The sequence below is a fragment of the Suncus etruscus genome, chromosome 16, assembly GCF_024139225.1.
Source record: "Suncus etruscus isolate mSunEtr1 chromosome 16, mSunEtr1.pri.cur, whole genome shotgun sequence".
NCBI classification, from domain to species: domain Eukaryota; kingdom Metazoa; phylum Chordata; class Mammalia; order Eulipotyphla; family Soricidae; genus Suncus; species Suncus etruscus.
The window spans coordinates 32051210-32070020 of record NC_064863.1 but is presented as its reverse complement, the minus strand read 5'-3'; the positions used below and the strand labels follow the sequence as shown (position 1 = coordinate 32070020).

The 18811-nt window shown below is 44.0% G+C and overlaps 1 protein-coding gene across 1 annotated transcript in view; it reads left to right on the top strand.

Moving 5' to 3' along the window:
- The first annotated feature begins 479 nt into the window (after positions 1–479).
- Positions 480–18811, top strand: part of RELL1 (RELT like 1) — a 93667-nt gene continuing 75335 nt past the window's right edge. Inside the window, exon 1 of the mRNA XM_049790172.1 lies at positions 480–651. Coding sequence (XP_049646129.1) covers positions 564–651 — 88 coding nt within the window. The 5' untranslated portion in view covers positions 480–563. The remainder of the gene's footprint in view (positions 652–18811) is intronic.

The following is an 18811-nucleotide window of genomic DNA, read 5'->3' as shown; positions in this document are numbered from 1 at the left end:
GGCCGGATAGACCCGCCAGCCTGACTGCCTGCCTACCTTGCCCGGGGCTCCCGCTTTCTTCCTCGGAACCGCCCTAGAGGCGGGCAAGCAAGAATGAAAGTGACAAGGGGGCGTGGCTTTCCGAATGGGCGTGTTCAAGAGTAGAGGAGGCGTGGCCTCGTTCGATTCCGGGCAGTCGAAAGTGCGGCGGAACTTGGCAAGGAAGTGGGAGCTGCGTCAGGAAGGCGGGGCCTGGAGCAGGTGGGCGGGGCTTGAGCCGGGACTCAGTCAGTGGGCGGGGCTACGCGGAAACCCGGGCTGACTTGGGCGGTGGAGTGGGCGGAGCCGGGGTGGGCGGGCTAAACGGAAACCCAGGCCAAGTTTGGAGGCGGAGTGGGCGGAGCTTTAGAGATGGGCGGAACATTAGTGGGCGTGGCTATGTAGGGCGGAGTTGGGCGCGTGCTGGGAGCCGAACCGGGCCACTCGGCGCTCCCGCCAGCTCCGGGGCTGCACCGCCTGTCGGAGACCGGGACGCCGCGCCCCGGCTGGGCTGGGGGTGGAGGGCGCAGGTACGCCGCGCGGCGATGGCTCCGCAGGGATTCCCGGGCTCTTCCGTCCTCGCCGCGGCTGTCTTGGTGGGAGGCGCCGTCACTTCGCCCTTGGTGGCCCCTGGTGAGTGGAAGCGAGGGGACGGGACGGGGCGCCCCAAATTACCCTCCTTGGCTCCCCGAGGGTTTGGGACCCCGCCTCTGAGCCATCGGGTGGGTACCGAGGGACCCGGCTTGCTTGTCTTTATTTTCTTCGGGTGCACTTCCAACCGAGCTCTTTGCAGCCCCCCCAATCTTTCAGACCCCGGTCCCCCCCTTTTGCTTGCAATTCTTGAAACCTCAGGGAATTCCTTCCTTGCACTTCTCTGCAAGTTTCCATTGATATCAGGGCCTATGGAGTCTTGCAAACTGGACGAGGATTTCAGATTTTTCCCTTGCACAACTCAAGTGTATAGTAAATCCGGCTTGGAAAGCCCCCCCCCCAAGATGTGGTTTGCCAAAAAAAATGGGTTTGCAAACTTACACTTTCCCTGTCCCCACCCCACCCTTTCCTCGAGTTCAAGTTGGTCCCCACAAATGGAACCTTCTGTGGTCCAGGGCAGGAAGCCACCGGTTGCAATGGGAAGATGTTGTGTGTCCCCCCCAAATGATGAAGTCAGGGCAAGAATGTACTTGATTGAAATGGTGGCAGAGGAGGTGTGACTTTTAGGAAGTTTTCTTCTCGAGCTTGTTTTGATAGTATGAAAGGCGCTAGAGATTCCTTTCCACCCTGTCACCCTATTGCCACGTTACTGCAGCAGTTAGAAGAAAGAAAAAAAAAAGCCAACTAACTCCTAGGCCATTTGGGGTTACCACCGCCTGGAATCTTACGTCAGCAAGCGCTTCTTGAGCTGCGACTCTTAGCATCTAGATAATAAGCCGCTGGAAGTCTTCCAAGTTGGCTGTCTCTTCTATAGAAACGCATGTTCCAGCTCTTCCCTCTGTATACAGTCCTTTGCTTTTGGGGGGGGCCCACAGCTAACTCTGCTCCCTGATTATTCCTGGCTCTGTGCTCATGGTCAGTCCTGGCAAGGCTCAGTGGATCCTATGGATGCTTGAGATGGAACTCTATGAGGTTGTGTTTAAGGCAAGCCCCTTAATGCCATACAATCTCCCTAACCTTGCCTTTCCAGGCTTTAAGGTTTGGGGTCTCTGCTTTTTTCCTTTTTCTTTTCATAGAAACCAGAAGCTTGGATGAGCTGCAATTCTCCTGGGTCTTTATTAGCAGACCCGCATTTCCGTCAGCTCCCTGGGGAAATGGCAGCTGGTGACAGTTTCTTTGGGGATGTACTTGGATTTGTGGCTTGCGAGTCATTGCCACCATCTGTAGGTGTGCAACTGGGTTAAAGTTGGACCAGAGGCCTAAGACAGTACTCACAGGGATTGTTGAGTTCTAGACTGTGGACCAGGCTTCATTGATCCAGAGTTGTAAGAGTTTAATGGGGGAGTGAAATTGGGAGACCTGGAGACATGTTGCATATCTTCAGCACCCCTGTAGGAGAATCCCACCCCTGGAATAAATGTGTGTTTCCTTAGATCTCCGGCAAGTGCCCACTATCTGGACTGGAATATGGCATAGAGAGTTCCCATCATACTGCACAGTGATATTTGAGTAAAGGTACAACAAGATGTCTAAAAAGGAGAGAGAACGCCGAATCCTAACCACTAGACCACCAGGGAGAGTTGGGTGTCTAAAAAGGAACGGAGCTAGAGTGACAGTATGAAGGAAATACATCGGACAGCCAATGCCAGATCTCTGTGGGACTTAAGTGGTTTTTAGGTTTTGGGATCTAGGTGGTGTTTAGATTTTCCCAAGAAGTAGAGAGGACAAGTCTGTGGGTCCTACTGTGTTCCAGGATTTGCGTTAGGAAAGTTTTCACTGACTTCTTATCTGGCATTGAAGTATAGCTGGTGTGTGTGTGTGTGTGTGTGTGCCCCATTTATCTTTTGATGTATTTTTGTCTTTGATAACTCAGTCTGCTGGTGTGTTTGTGTGTGTGTGTGTATGTGTGTGTGTGTGAGAGAGATACAAGCCATTTATCTTTCCATGTATCTTTGTCTTTGATAACTCAGTCTGCTGGTGTGTGTGTATGTGTGTGTGTGTGTGTGTGTGTATGGAGCCATTTATCTTTTGATGTATCTTCGTCTTTGATAACTTAGTCTGCTGGTGTGTTTTGTGTGTGTGTGTGTGTGTGTGTGTGTGTGTGTGTGTGTGTGTGTGTGAGACAAGCCATTTCTTTTTTGATGTATCTTAGTCTTTGATAACTCAGTCTGCTTGATTCCAAAGTTCATTCTCTTTCCTCAATATCTTGCTGTCCTGGGAGAGAAGGAAGACAGAGCAGAAATAAACTACTGCAGTTTTGGTGAGATTCTCAGATAAGGAGTTTAGGACTGACAAAGCAGGAGCTGCTTTTCAGAAGTTGGGAAGGAGAGATCAGGGCAGATAAAGTTTTTCTGTAGTCCTGACCAATGTCTTGTTCACTTGCTGCCTCACAGAAGAAGCTCATTAAACCTCTGGCTCTTAGCAGCACCCTTCGAAATGCTACACTACAAGTAGCAGAGGGACTATTTTCCACATCTTTGCTTATTTATGTCCTTAAGTTCTCTGCTTACTTAAGTGTGGGCTTACTGGTTTCCCTCCTAGATGGTGGTTGTTGAGTCTGGAGTGGGTAAGAAAGATCCAGAGCTCTGTGGGGGCAAGTTCTCCTTGGTCTGTGGGCTTCTGGCCAGGCTCCAAGTCCTCATCTAGATGCTCAGGATCAACTTTATTAAATTCTCTGTCTCCTCTGACCAGTAAGTTGCCTGCTGTTTGCACACATAATTCAGTCAGTGGATATAGACTTTCCAGAAAGCATGCTGGGGGTTTAGATTTCCATCCCCACCTTTAAAGAAGAAATGAAAAACTTGAAAGGGGAGAAGTTGTTCTGTCTTTTCTGTCCCATATTCCACATCGCTCCCAAATACATCAAATGATCTAAGAGTTTTAGTTGTTGAATTTGAATTCAAATTCAAGAGAGGTCAAAGTTCCAGGTGCTTAAAGAAAATTATATTGCTACCTTTTTTTTGTTTGTTTGTTTCTTTTTGTTTTTGGGTCACACCTGGCAGCACTCAGAGGTTTCTCCTGGCTTTGCGTTCAGAAATCACTCCTGGCATGCACTGGGGACTATATGGGATGCTGGGATTCGAAACACTGTTAGTTCTAGATTGGTCACTTGTAAGGAAAATGCCCTACTGCTCTGCTATGTCTCTGGCCCTATATTGCTATCTTTTAAAAGAATTCCTTAGCTCTGGGGCCTAGAGAGATAGTATAATGGTCAAAGCACTTGCCTTGCATGGGGTTGCAAACCTTGTCTGAATACCCAAATATGCACCAAATATGGTCTCCTGAACACTATGAGGGGTCATTATTGACCGCAGGACCAGGAATTCTGAGCACTGCTGGGTGTGGCTCCAAATTAAAAAAATTGTTTTCCTTTTGCTTTGTTGCTGATGTTTCGTTTCATGTTGGGATAAAAATTAATTTAAAATACCAAGCATGATTTTAGTTGTATTAGGTAAAATTATTACTATTATCATTATTATTGTATCAAGGATTAAACTTAGGTCCTCTGTATACAAGGCAGGTTCTCAACCACTGAGTCACATCTGGCTTTGAGTAAAATTAGTATGTTATTTCTAATGATTTTAGGACAGTTACTGAGTCATTGGCAAAGATTTGGTGGACTGTTGAAAGCAGAAGAATGAGATTTGGGTGGCTAACAAATACTGAAAACCTTTTTCCTGTTAGGTGCTAAATATACTGCAGGCACTTAATATAACTTTTGGAGGAAAGATTGAATGTAGTGCCAAAATGATAGTTTAGTTGGTAGGGCATTGTCTTGCATGTGGCTGACCTGGGTTCAAACCCCACCACTCCATATGGTCCTCTGAGCCTGCCAAGAGTGATCCCTGCCTGTGTGCAAAGCCAGGAACCGAACACAGCAGATGTGACCCCGAACAAAAACAAAACAAAAAGAATACAGTGTATTGAGACCTATTGTGTGGGCAGATTCTGGTTAAGATACTTCATTCATTTAATTCTTTTTTTTTTTTTTTTTTTTTGGTTTTTGGGTCACACCCGGTGGTGCTCAGGGGTTACTCCTGGCTGTCTGCTTAGAAATAGCTCCTGGCAGGCATGGGGGACCATATGGGACACCGGGATTTGAACCAACCACCTTTGGTCCTGGATTGGCTGCTTGCAAGGCAAACACCTCTGTGCTATCTCTCCGGGCCCCGTTCATTTAATTCTTACATCATTCTTTCAGTTATGTACTTTTACTCCTGTACCTAGAGATGAAGAAGTGGATCTCTGAGAAGTCATTTTGAGCAAATTTAAAGTTTTTTGTTTGTTTTTATTTTTGGGTCACATCCGACAGCGCCAGGGGTTACTCCTGGCTCTATACTCAGAAATCGCTCCTGGCAGGCTTGGGGACCTTATGGGATGCCGGGATTTGAACCACTGACCTTCTGCACACAAGGCAAAAGCCCTACCTCCATGGTATCTCTCCAGCCCCTCAAGTTCAAATTTTAGGTCAGATATATTTTTTTTTGGGCCATACCTGGCGGTGCTCAGGGGTAGATATTTTTTTTTGACTATGAGTCAGATCCATTCAATTTTGAAGCTTCATAATAGTTAAATTTTTTTTTTTCCTCTTAAGAAAGAGGTTTCTGGGGCCTGAGAGATAGCATGAAAGTAAGGCATTTGTCTTGCATGTAGAAGGACAGTGGTTTGAATCCCGGCATTCCATATGATCCCCCGAGCCTGCCGGGAGCGATTTCTGAGTGCAGAGCCAGGAGTAACCCCATAGCACAACCGGGTGTGACCCAAAAACCAAAAAAAAAAAGAAAAAAAAAGAAAGAGGTTTCATTTTATTCTAAGATATTTATGAAGAGTGACAACTTAGGAGGCTGCATAGATAATGTAGCTGTACTAATATTGTCACAGAGTCAAGAGTAGTTGGACATGACTCTAAATCAAAAACAAACAAGCAAAATACTTGGTGATATGAAAGATCACCAGGACTTTAAGTCAGAGGCCTCAGAGTGAAGTTCAATGTCAAGATGAATACCTGTCGCTTTGGGGAGATTGAGTATCTGAACCCATTTCCTCACCTAGAATATGGGCTTGTGGCAACTAACTCCTGGTTTGATCTGCCTACTGACTGCCAGCAAGGATCAAATGAACTGTTGTCTCTGAAAGGTCTTCGTTAATGGCAACATGGTATTTATCTTTTATCCGGTGTAACTTTTTAGTTCTCTATTTCTTCTACCTGGTCCCTACTAAGCTTGACTTAAAGTGGAACCAAACATTGTAATAAGTGAAGACCATGCCCTCAGGTATTCATTTCCCAGATGCTAAAGGCCTTGTAATAATAGGCAGAGTGATATCTTACATTTTCAAGCATGCTGCCTTGAATGCAAGAGACAAATCTTCTTTTTCTGCTCCAATATTGTACTCTTGTTTTATTTATTTATTTATTTATTTATTTTTTATTTTGGGCCACACTCGGTGATGCTCAGGGGTTACTCCTGGCTATGGGCTCAGAAATTGCTCTTGGTCGGGGGGGGGGGGGTGGGGAGGGGACCATATGGGATGTGGTTGGATATAATTGTAATCCATCCTGGGTCAGCTGTGTGCAAGGCAAAAGCCCTACTACTGTGCCATCGCTCAGGCCCCATGTACTTTGGTATTTTTGAGAAAATTTCCCCAAAGTATTCAAGTTTGAAATGAAGTGGTTTTTTTTTTTTTTTGGTTTTTGGGCCACACCCTGTGACGCTCAGGGGTTACTCCTGGCTATGAGCTCAGAAGTTGCTCCTGGCTTCTTGGGGGACCATATGGGACACCGGGGGATCGAACCGTGGTCCGTCCTAGGCTAGCGCAGGCAAGGCAGGCACCTTACCTCCAGCGCCACCGCCCGGCCCCCGAAGTGGTTTTCTTTAATCTGTAGTTCGTATTTGGCTAGGGTCATGTGCAAATAGAATTTTGTATGCTTCCCTTTCACTTAATGAATGGTATTTCTTCATTTTGCAGCACATTAAAACAGACCAAAAAAATGGATGGTTAGGATTTTATTATGTGAAATTACCTTTATGTATTTTTTTCTCACTGTGCCTTTATTATGGGAGATTTCAGGTGATATGAATAATTTTATAAATGAGTGATGAAACTATGGTTTTAGTGAACATTATATGTGTAAAGCTTTGTCTGTATTTCATGACTTCTACAGAGAACAGGTTCCTGAAAAGATGATTATTGGGTCAAAAGTATTCATACATTTTTCAGGGCCTTTGTTAATACTCTGCAGGGGGTCACATATTAGATTCCCACAGCTGTGGTGAAAGGGCTCACTTTTCACCCTATGGGCATTTTAAAAGCCTAATTGCTAATTTGGTACCTTAAAAGAATTGGCACCTTGTTTTATTTTTTTGTTTTTTGGGCCACACCCAAAAACCCGGGGTTTACTCTTGGCTCTGTGCTCAGAAATTGCTCCTGACAGGCTCAGGGAACCATGTGGGATGCTGGGAATTGAACTCAGGCCCGTTCTGGCTTAGCCTGTGCAAGGCAAATGCCATATTGCTGTGCTCTCTCTGGACCCTGGCACCTCGTTTTAATTTGTACGTCTCTCATTACTAAGTGGACCTTTTTCTCTAATATTCGAGTGATTTGTACACATCTGTGATTGTTGATGGACAGTTCTGGAATCCTCAAAGTTATGAATAATTGAAAGTTTTTCTTTTTGAGGCTTTGGACATGGGTCATAGCTGGTTATTTTTTAACCTGAACTGATAAGAAGAGATTCTGTTTCTCCTGCTTTGTTTGAAAGCAGTGATATTAATGGATTTGATTTCCAAGGGTCATTATTATGTGTGCTCTCTGCATTACATGCATGACCCTTCTGAAGTCTACCTTGGGTGACCTCGGAAGCACATCTGACCTTCAGGTTTTCAGATGAGTGATAGAAGCCTGTATTTGTACTTTTGTGATTCAACATTCTGTGGATGTTGGCAGCTAAAAGTGAAACTGCTCAAACTAGTAGTAAGCCATCCTATGGAGAGGGCAATTCTCTACGAGTCGCCCTTCATGAAAAGAAGTACTCTTTGAGGATGTTGGAGGAAAATTTTTTAATAAAATAGTACTATTTGGAAAAGCAGAGTGTTTGCTTTGGGTAGTTGGGGGGAGGGAGGTGAAGGTGCTCATCATAGTGGACACTTGTTGGACAAATTGGGTCTATTTCTTTTCTGCTTTCAGCAGCCAGCTATTAACACAGCTCTTTTTGTGAAAGAACAGAAATGCAATCCGTCTCAGGAAGGAGCGAGGGTGGCAGGTATCCAGGCAAATTCTCTGAGCCTAGTCCCTCACCTTGAGGATCCTTTTGCTGTTTGTGCATTGAACTCAGAGGAACTGGTTTTCTGTTCTCTACTGGGCTGCTGCCTTCTTTCACCCCAAGATCTCAAACAGCTGCCAGGCTACCCAGGTCTCTGCCACCACTTCACCCACTTTGCTTGCACACTCCTCTGCATACCTACATGCCAGCTGTGAATGAAAGTGCCTTTTGTACAGAGAGAAACAATCTTGAAACCGCTTCTCTCTTCTGGAGAAGATATGGCAGAGCTGCTGCATTCATGGTTTCTACTTTGACCATTGCCAGAGGTAAAAGGGATGAGAATGCTTAGTGGAGGATGGGCTTCATAGAGAGTCCCTGGAAAGTTTAGTATTTGTCCTTAACCCTACAACAGTCCCTTAACAAGCTGTCAGATGAAACAAAGTGCCCTGCTGCTCCAGAATGTACCTTTCCATCTGCCACTGCTGGAAGAATCCATCACTTCTTGTGTCTGGTCCCAGAATGCTGATGCCTTAGGGACACAATGTTGAGTTAGGAACAAACAGTTCTCCACTGAGAACACCAGGGAGTTCTTGAGGGACTTTGGAGGTATATGGGGCTGAGCCATTCACGATTCTTTCTCAGGAAGGAAGGAAGGGAGGGAGGAAGGGAAGAAGAAAGGGAGGAAGAGAGGGAGGGAGGAAAGAAGGAAGGAAGGAGAGAGAGAGAAAAAGAAGAGAGAGAGAAAAGAATCCTTTGTTTTTGCAAGAGAAAGAAAAGAAGGAAACCATTACCATACCTTAACACTGGTTCACCAATGGGTTACCTTGAGACTCAAACTCAATTTACCTGGGGGCTGCAGTAGGCAAAGTCGGGGTGATCCTTGAGTGCATAGTCAGTAGTAAGCCTTGAACATTGTGGGGTGTGACCCAAACAACTAAAACAAAACAAAACGAAAAAAGATTCCTCTAGGGCAGGGCCACAAAATGTTGTACGGAGGGCCGTTTGTGGCCTGCGCCGCAAGTTTGAGACCCCTGGTAGGGTATAGTCACAATTGTGAGTTTCCTCCTTGCATTTGATGTCATTATTACCTTGACATATTTAGTGATTTTTTTTTCACCAAGACTGGAAAAATTATCCAAACGTGGACTGGTCACAGTTCATCTCATTGCTCACTGCTAAGTTTTCATTAAAGTTTATGAGGAAAACCAGAGTTTTATGAGTGTGGTATAATAAGGAATATATTTGGTGACTGGGGATGTGACTCAGTGGTAAAGCTTTCATGCATGAGACCTGAGTTCTAACCCTGGCACTGAACAAAAAAATAGGAAAAGGAAAAGAAAGAACTAAAGGAAGAAATTTTTAACTTTGCCCTTGGTTCCTAGTATAAAACTCCTCAAGTCCTTGGAATTGCTTAAATTGTAAGCACATTTTATCAGTCATTAGAACTCCCTTTTGAGTGTCTTTTTTTTTTTGTTTTTGTTTTTTTTGTTTTTGGGCCACACCCGTTTGACGCTCAAGGGTTACTCCTGGCTATGTGCTCAGAAATCGCCCCTGGCTTGGGGGAACCATATGGGACGCCAGGGGATCGAACCGCGGTCCTTCCTCGGCTGGCTAGCACTTGCAAGGCAGACACCTTACCTCCAGAGCCACCTACCCGGCCCCCCTTTTGAGTGTCTTAAAAGAGGTGACAGGAGGGGCCAGAGAGATAGCATGGAGGTAAGGCATTTGCCTTCCTTGCAGAAGGTCGGTGGTTCGAATCCCGGTGTCCCATATGGTCCCCCGTGCTTGCCAGGAGCAATTTCTGAGCATGGAGCCAGGAGTAACCCCTGAGCACTGCTGGGTGAGACCCAAAAACCACACACACAACCAAAAAAGAGGTGACAGGGTTCTTCAGAGGGCTCCAGATTGGTCCTCTGAAAGATCATGTGTTCCATGTTTGGAACCTTCACTCTTCCACTCCTTATACATTCTTCCCACCCTCTATATCTGGTTAGGGGCAAAGACAAGGGAAGGCTGAAGCCCCTACTGTAAAAACATTTGAACAGGACTTAATGGGCTTCCTGATTGTTGAACAAACATGTGGAGATGCAAGAATGTGTGGCCCCAAGAGCGGGGAAGCTCAGAGTCCTTTAGCCCTGCACATCTTATCTTTTCCAGACTCTTAGCTATTTGTAGCTAATCATAATCTAAAAACTAAATTGCTTTGGTGGATTCTGTGAGTTGCTTTCACAAGTCAGTACAACTGAAAAACTGGTAGAGTCATTTTTGCATTATAAAAAATTATTGCATTATTGCAGGCACAGAGGCCCCAGGGAAGATCATGAAGTCCTGGAGTTGTGGAATACTATAATGTTTGAAGCTGAGTTGGACTAGTCCACACAGGTCTGTCCTATGCAAATAAGGATGGCTGTCACGCAGTTCTGATTGGTAGCCGAGCTAATCTCTATTCTTTCAATTTTAGTGTCTGGGATGCCAAAGTGAGCACAGGTTGAATTCGTGTAAAGTTGGCAAGTAGCGATTGGTCAGTCTGGCTGTCACTGTGTGTTTCAACTGCTCCCAGAGATGGATGCTGCTGACAAGCCTAAACTTGTCGGGGGGCCTCTTGGTGTCTGTGGAAGACCTGGATCAAGAACCTCAGGCTGAATTTCAGTTATCCAAATAGTTCTAAGAATGTTTTCTGTAGTCCTGTGGCACCTGGAAAGGGGGTTGGGTAGAAGCACTTGTGACCAACTGGGCTGGTGTTGGCTGTCTCTTAGAGCTGAACTCATAACTCCTGGGATGAGTCCATCCCGAGGTAGATGGTGTGAGGAAGGGGTTCATCAGGGTCATGTTGGGGGCAGAAAAACAAAACCAAAGAAAGCAAGAATCCTAATGAAAGGAGGAAGTTGGACCCTGTAAAATCAGGACTTGCCATTCTCCCCAAAGCTGCTCTTCATAACTTTTTAACAAGATGACTTGTTTATATCTTTTTATATAAATATCACTTTAATATATTTATTAAATTTATATATATAATAAATATCACTCTTTTGTCCATTATTTATTTATTTTGGTTTGTGGGCCACATTTGGCACCTGATTCTGTGCTCAGGGACCAATCCTGGAAGTTCTCAGGTTACCATATGGAGTGCTGGGGATTGAACCTGCCAAGAGGAAACTAGGACTTAGATGGGGTTGTTTTCTCTGTCTAGGGCAGAACTTCCCAAACTTCCTTGTCTTAAAGCACCTTTTCCAGGAAAACCAAACCAGACACTCAGTGCTCCTCTGGAACCTTTCTTCTCCAGGTGCACAAGGTGCCTCTTAAACATAACCTATTCTATGATGGCTGCTCCTCTGATCTTCCTCTCAATCCCCCCTCCCCCTTTAAATTGGGGCCCACTTAGAGGCCAGGACAGTTCCTTTGGTATTAGATTTTATGTTGGTGTGGCCCCACCTTGGCTGCTTCTGTCCTCTTTCCTTGTTCTGCATATGCTCCTGGTCTTTTTGCCCCTGGATTCAGCTTTCTGGATATTGGGTAAACAGGACCGAGTAAAATGGCTTTGGTCTACTGATTTAGGAGATTAATTGTGGATTCATAATTGTGTAATTTTAAAGTGAGAGAGGACTTTGGGGGTTATCTTGAAATTAACTCCAATTCTTTACAAATCTGAAAACAGTTCTGAGAGGTTCTGTGATTGACAGGAGTCAGGAAGATCTAGAACCCCTAAGCATAAGCCAGGAATAAATCCTAAGGTTCACCAGGTCTGGCCCCCCAAATGAAACCAAAAGATATTCTAACCTCTTTTATTTTGCTTTGTTTCTGGACCATACCCTGCGATACTCAGGCCTTATTCTTTACTCTGAGCTCAGGGATCACCCTTAGTAGGGCTTGAGAGAACCATATGGGATGCTGGAGATCAAATCTAGGTTGGCTGCTTGCCAGGCAAGTTATTCTCCAACCCACATCTTTATTATATTTGAACATCTCTAATATCCTTTCTCAGAACATAACAATGACATCAGAATCATATCTGAGGGTTGGACCGAAGCTGCAGAATTTAAAATTTTGTTTAGGTGATTTTTGCATATAATTAATTTAAGCCAGTAGAACTGTTTTCACACCCAAAAAGGGGTGTGACCCAAAGGGTCACTTCTGGCCACTTATGGCTCTATGCTCAGAAATCACTCCTGGCAGGTTTAGGGGACCATATGGGATGTTGGGATTTGAACCACTATCCTTCTGCATGCAAGACAAACGCACTACCTCCATGCTATCTCTCCGACCCCAGGAGTAGTTTCTTGAGTGAAGAGCTAGGGGTAACCCTTCAATGCCCCTGAGTGGACCCCCCACCCCCACCCCCCCAAAAAAGAAAGCAAACAAAGCAAAAACTTGTTCTCCAGGATAAAACTTTCCTGAAGCCTTTCTAGGAATTTTCACTGATCTTATCATCTCCTGTAATATTCTTGTTTATTCCATGTTAGTAAACACATCAATTAATATGCAGTTTTCACTTTGCTGGTTTTAGCTAACTAGAGCTCCTCGAGGTGCATTTATATATAGGACATTCAGATTCTATGGCCAGATATTAATTTGTGCAGCCTCTGTGAGGAACAGGTTGCCGTGTTCCTTGTTTTGTAGCAAATTTACAGAAATGAGGATTAACCAAAAGGAGGAAAAGTGAAAAAGTTTTGCTCAAGTCACAAATGAGGGGAAATCAAAAGTAGACAGATTTATATTTATGCTCAGAAGTCTTTGCATGTAGTCTAGGCATAGGTAAAAGGTATCATGTTTAAGAAGGCTTTATATTAGGAAAATATTCTTAAAAAGTTTACAAATTGTTGGCTCATCTACTTAAAGAGAAACCAAGGCATTTTATAAATTCAACACAGATTTTATTTTTAGTGGAAAAAACGGGTAATTACCCAAGGAATTTTTTAGGACTTACTCATTTGCTTTTAGAGTTTTTGAAAGAAATAATTTATTGGGGCTGGAGTGATGGCATATCTGTAGAGCGTTTGCCTTGCACCTGGATGATCCAGGATGGACCTGGGTTCAATCTCCCAGCATCCCATGTAGTCCCAGGAATGATTTCTGAGCGCAAAGCCAGGAGTAACCCCTGTGTGCCACCGGGTGTATCTCACCCCTCACCCCCAAAAAAAGAAAAAGAAAAGAAAGAAATAATTTATTATGTCTCATCAGGTTTATAAATGAGTTTATCAAGTTTATGGCCTGATAGTAATTTTGTGCGATAGTAAGGAAAATTAACTTTATTTTCCTGAAATGTACAAGCAATACTACATTTATTATACTCTTTCCCTTCTAATTGGCTTGATTATTTTAGCTGAATGATAGATGATTTACAAAGAACCCATACATAAAATGTTCCATGGTTGGGCTAAAAACAAACAAAAACTTCTTTTCAATATAGTACCATTCCTGGCTACCCTCCCCCGTTCGCCTAATATAAACATAATGCGGGTTCTAAGATTCCTGCACAGAGGAAAATCTGAAGAATGCACTGGGCTTTTTTTTTTTTTTTTTTTTGGTCACATAGTTTAAGTAGAAAATAAGCATTTTCAAATCCTAGCAACTCTTCATTGCCCCCAATACAATCATGTGAATTATCCACAAAATGAGAAAGGGCAGATCGGAATTTCCTGGTATTTCGGAAGTGGCAGATGGCTAAAGACAGGCATTACTTCATTTTCCTTTGCATGCTTGTACTTTAGACTTCTATGACCTGAATGCTTTTAATGCTTTCTCAAGCTTTCTAACCCCCTTTCTCTGTTCTTAAAGGTAACATAGAAAACAACCACTCTTAGGGGTACAAAGATAGAGGTGAGGACAGTGCTGACTGCTAAGAATCTGGGAAGTAGATATTTATGGGATGGTGCATTTCCTATGCCTGATTGTATGTCTTACTTTCTGGTTGCTAACAGAGAATGCAAGGGAAAACGTTACAGACAGTGCTTGATTCAGAACAGGCAGGCGGGCCTCTTTATCCAGGGCATTGTTAGTGTTGTATAGGTATGTAAAATGAACCACACACTTGTTTTGTTCTCCTCCAACTTGTGATTGAGAAGTGGGGAGATAAGCTTATGAATGCAAAATTGTTTTAGCATAATGGCGACTATGTTTGCTATCTGTCACTGGAGAGAGTGCTGGGGGAATCACTGGAGATTTTTCCTTCTGATAAGAGGCCTGGAAAAGCCTGAATAGCCTAAAGCTAGGCATGTGGTATAGACTTTGAAGGATGTGCTGTGTCCTTGAATGTTGCTGAGCAAAAGCAGAGGCCTGTGGGGCTGTGGGCCTAATGTGGACCTAGGGGTCCTAGTGCATTGTGAAACTACATGAGGTGAGGCAACACCATGGACCCCTGGGGCTGCTGAAACAGCACTTTATTGCACAGGATGCCAAGGATGGTTGGAGTAGAAGGAACATGGGGCAACAGGTAGGGCCCTGAAGCAAACTGGTTTTGGTTTTTGGGCAACACTCAGCAGTACCCAGGGGTTACTTACTTCTAGATCTGCACTCAGGAATTGTTCCTGGAAGTGCTGGGGGGGTGGTAATATGGATGCCAGGGATTGAACCCAAGTTGGATTGGCCACTTGCAAGGCAAGCTCCTTACCTGCTTTACTATTTCTCCAACCATCCTGAAGCATTCATATGTGATGGCAAGAACCCCACACTGAATGGAATAAGACTTGATTTGGAAATCTCCCTTGCCCCCTGCTTTAAGCATGGCTTTTGGGGTCACTTCTGTATCTTCATGGAGGCAAGGAGAAGGTGGAGGAAGTGGGAAAGAAGGAGAAGAGGAAGTGAGAAAACCTGATTTTGATGTTTTCAGGCTTCAGGTTGTAGACTCATCTCCAATAATACTAATTTTTATAGGGGGTGTAAATGCAGCCTCTAGTGTATAGATTTGATGTAATAATGTGATGTAGATACAGAAACTGTTTCTCAGAGTGTTAGGCAGTCTGGGAAGTCAAAATTTGCTCTAAGGAGAGTCTTGGTGGCTTGAAGGCCAGGGAGTGTCTTCTTGAAACCACTGAATTTCTCATGTCCAGCAGCCACCAAAAGACTTCATTGTTTTTTTTTGGGGGGTGGGTGGGTAGAGTTGGGTCACACTTGGGGGTGCTCAGGAGTTACTCCTGGCTCTGTGCTCAGAAATAGCTCTTGGCAGGCTTGAGGGACCATATGGGATCCTGGGAATCGAATCCAAGTCCATCCTCGGTCTGCTGTGTACAAGGCAAACGACCTTACTGCTGTGCTATAGCTCCGGCCCCAGACCTCAATTTTTTCTTCTAGAAAGCTTTTGTGCGTTCCCCTGTACCAGGAACATGTGCCCAATTGTTGGTCTAGTCCTCACTATTTTTCTCCTTTTTCTGGGTCAGTGTCAGGCCGAAGGGGTGGCGCAAGCGGTAAGGTGTCTGCCTTGCCCGTGCTGGCCTAGGATGGACCTTGGTTTGATCCCCATGGCATCTCAGATGGTTCCTCAAGCCAGGAGCAATATCTGAGCACATATCCAGGAGTATCCCATGAGCGTCACTGGGTGTGGCCCAAAAACCAAAAAAAAAAAAAAAAAAAAAAAAAGGGCAGTGTCAGCTACCTATGCTTAGGACATTGCCTTTATATATTTATTTATTTGGGTCCCACCCGGCAGTGCTCAGGAGTCACTCCTGGCTCTATGCTCAGAAATCACTCCTGGCAGGCTCGGGAGACCATATGGGATGCCAGGATTTGAACCACCATCCTTCTGCATTCAAGGCAAACTCTTTACCTCCATGCTATCTCTCCGGCCCCTCTTTCTTTCTTTTTCTTTCTTTTTTTCTTGCCACACCTGGCAGAGCTCAGGTATTACTCCTGGCTCTGAACTCAAGAATCACTTACTGGCAGTCTCTCAGGACCATATGGGGTATGAGCATTGAAACTGGGTCATTTGTGTACAAGAAAAAAAATGCCTTATGGACTGTACTATACTGTACTATTGCTCCAGCTTCTAGCTAGTCTATTTTCTTAATTCCTTTGTTTCTTACAATAGGAACAAATAGATTTGGGGAGGGAATAGTCCTGCTTGAAAAAAAAAATCAGTATATATCGATGCCTTGATAATATGGGAAGAGCAGTGACTCAGCAGTAGACTAGTAGTTTCTTAGTCCTGGGTGGGGTGGGACTAGAAGCTCATCTGCAACACAGAAATCAAGATGCAGGCAAGGATGCCCAACCCTGGAAGCTGGAATGGAGCTTCAGTGTCAGGGACAGAAACAACGCCTAAGAACTGGCGTTGAGGGCCAGCTGGGGCCAGTTGGAAGAGATTGTGCTGCTGCTTTTCCTTCCAGGAACAGGAAGTGGATCTCCTGTTTCATTCAACAGCAAGCTACCCATGCGGGAAATGCAGAATGTCCACATTGCTTTCCCCGCCAGGCATGGTAAGGCAGACACAGAGTTCCTGTAAGACAAGCACCCTCGTGGCATTCTCTGGGGTTAGGTGAACCGGAAAAGGGGGACACCTGGGACTGAAGTGGTTCTCTACTAAGCTGTGAGAACGGAGGGAATGGGGTTGAAGATAAAGATCAGGATGATGGAGAAAGTTTATCTAAGAAAGATGAAACAGGGGTTAGAGCGATAGCATAGCTGTAGGGTGTTTGCCTTGCATGCGGCTGAACCAGGATAGACCTAGATTCGATCCCCGGTGTCCCATATGGTCCCCTAAGCCTACCAGGAGCGATTTTTGAGCCCAGAGCTAGGAGTAACCCCTGAGTACTGCTGGATATGGCCCAGAAACCAAACCAAACCAAAACAAAAAGATGAAGCAGCAGGAATGAAAAAAAAACTGGACACTGAGCTGCTTATTTTAAGTGGAGAGAAATAAAAGTGGAGGTTATCATCAGGAAAAAGTCATCTGCAAGGATAAAACACCAAGAAAAGACTGAAAGAGAACTCTCACCCTGATGTCCATTTTGTGGAGTATTTCCACACTTTGCCAATCTGTTTTATAGACATGAAAACAAAGTTAAGTATCTTCTAGCAGACCAGCAGCTTGTAAGGAGGTGAGACTGTAAACCATCCAGACTAGTCCATCCTTAGCTCTGTATTATCTTTGCACACTGTCATCACCCCCTCAAAGCCTGAGATGAGCCAGGCAGTAATTGGATTATCCACAGTGCATTTCTAGTTGAGTTAGATTTTTGAATAGACATTCTGTGTAATCATTACTTATTTCATTGGATAATACATCTAGAATGACAATGTCTTTTTTTTCTTAGTCAACCATGGGAAAGGAAGAGGTGCATTTAAATTTACATCCTCTCCAAGTCACTATATTTTTGGCATCAAGTAATTTCCTTTGTTTAATTACGCCACCATTTATTAGCTGCAAATGATCAAGTCACTTTGACTTCCACTTGATGAAGCTGTTGATTCCTTCTTGAAAAATCCTAAGCTTCCCTTTGATTTTTTGAAACAATTGAGATGTTCTCTGTATGTAGGCATCGGATTTGCCCTATCCCTTTGTCCAAAATATCTTCAATTGTGAACAAAAAGGTTTAGAGAATAAACAATGTTTTGAGCAAAAATAATGGTTCCTCCCAAATGACACCAAATTTTTTAATACACATTATTTAAGTAATAAAATTATAAGTACTTTTACTTTCTTTTTAGTGGTTTGTTGGTGAAACTTGAAGGTATTCTTTTTTTCCCTTTTTCTACTTATTACGCTTTCTAAAATGTCCTGTTGGTGATCAATACAGTATCAGAGTACTGAGATTAGGGATCTTGCTTTGTAATTCTTCAACCTGGGTTTGGTCCCTCATACTCCATATGGTTCTCTAAGCACCTCATATTAGGACTGATACCGAGTACCTATCCAGGAGTAAGCCCTGAGCTTGGCCCCAAAACAAACCAAAACAAGTCACTAAGATCCTCCCTATGTGAGTCATTGGAAACTCATTACTGTATATTAAAGAGTGCTGCATGCTGCTGATTTTATAATGCTGTAGAAATTAATCAGAATATTTTGTTTCTGTTTTTTTTTGTTTTTGTTTTTGGGCCACACCCAGCATCGCTCGGGTTACACCAAGCTCTGCCCTCAGAAATCGTTCCTGGCAGGCTCTGGGAATTTTATGGAATTTTTGGGATCGAAACTGAGTCCGTCCTGGATTGTTTTTGTGCAAGGCAAATGCCCTACTGCTGTGTTATTGCTCTGGCCCCTAAGCAGGATTTCTTTCTTTTTTGGTTTTTGGGCCACACCCGTTTGACGCTCAGGGGTTACTCCTGGCTATGCGCTCAGAAATCGCCCCTGGCTTGGGGGGACCATAGGGGACACCGGGGGATCGAACCGCCATGCGCTTGCAAGGCAGACACCTTACCTCTAGTGCTACCTTCCCGGCCCCACAGGATTTCTTAATAAGATTTCCTGTGACTGCTTCCTATACTATTTCCTCCACTGACTGCAGAGACAATACTAAAGCATCTTTGTTCATGTAGGAGAGGAGGGTTGAAACTCACCACAGAGTGGTGTAACTTCCACCTCATTACTGTACAGCACATAGTGTGAATAAGTGCTTAGAAAATTATGTACTGGGACTGATCATTTCTTTCCTATATACATATATTTATACATATATATATGTATTTACATATATATACATATATTTGCTTGCTTTTTTGTTTTGATTCTGTTACTGTTTTTGGAGCACTGCGCAAGGTTTATTCTTGGTTCTGCACTCAGGAATTACTCCAGCAGGTTAGGGGAAACATGGGATGCCAGGGATTGAGTCTTGGTCAGCAGATAGGCAAGTGCCTTATCTTCTGTACTATTACTATTTCATTATTTTAAAATGCCTTTTGAGGCCTTATTATATTATCAGATACTATCATAATTCACCAGACATACTGTATATC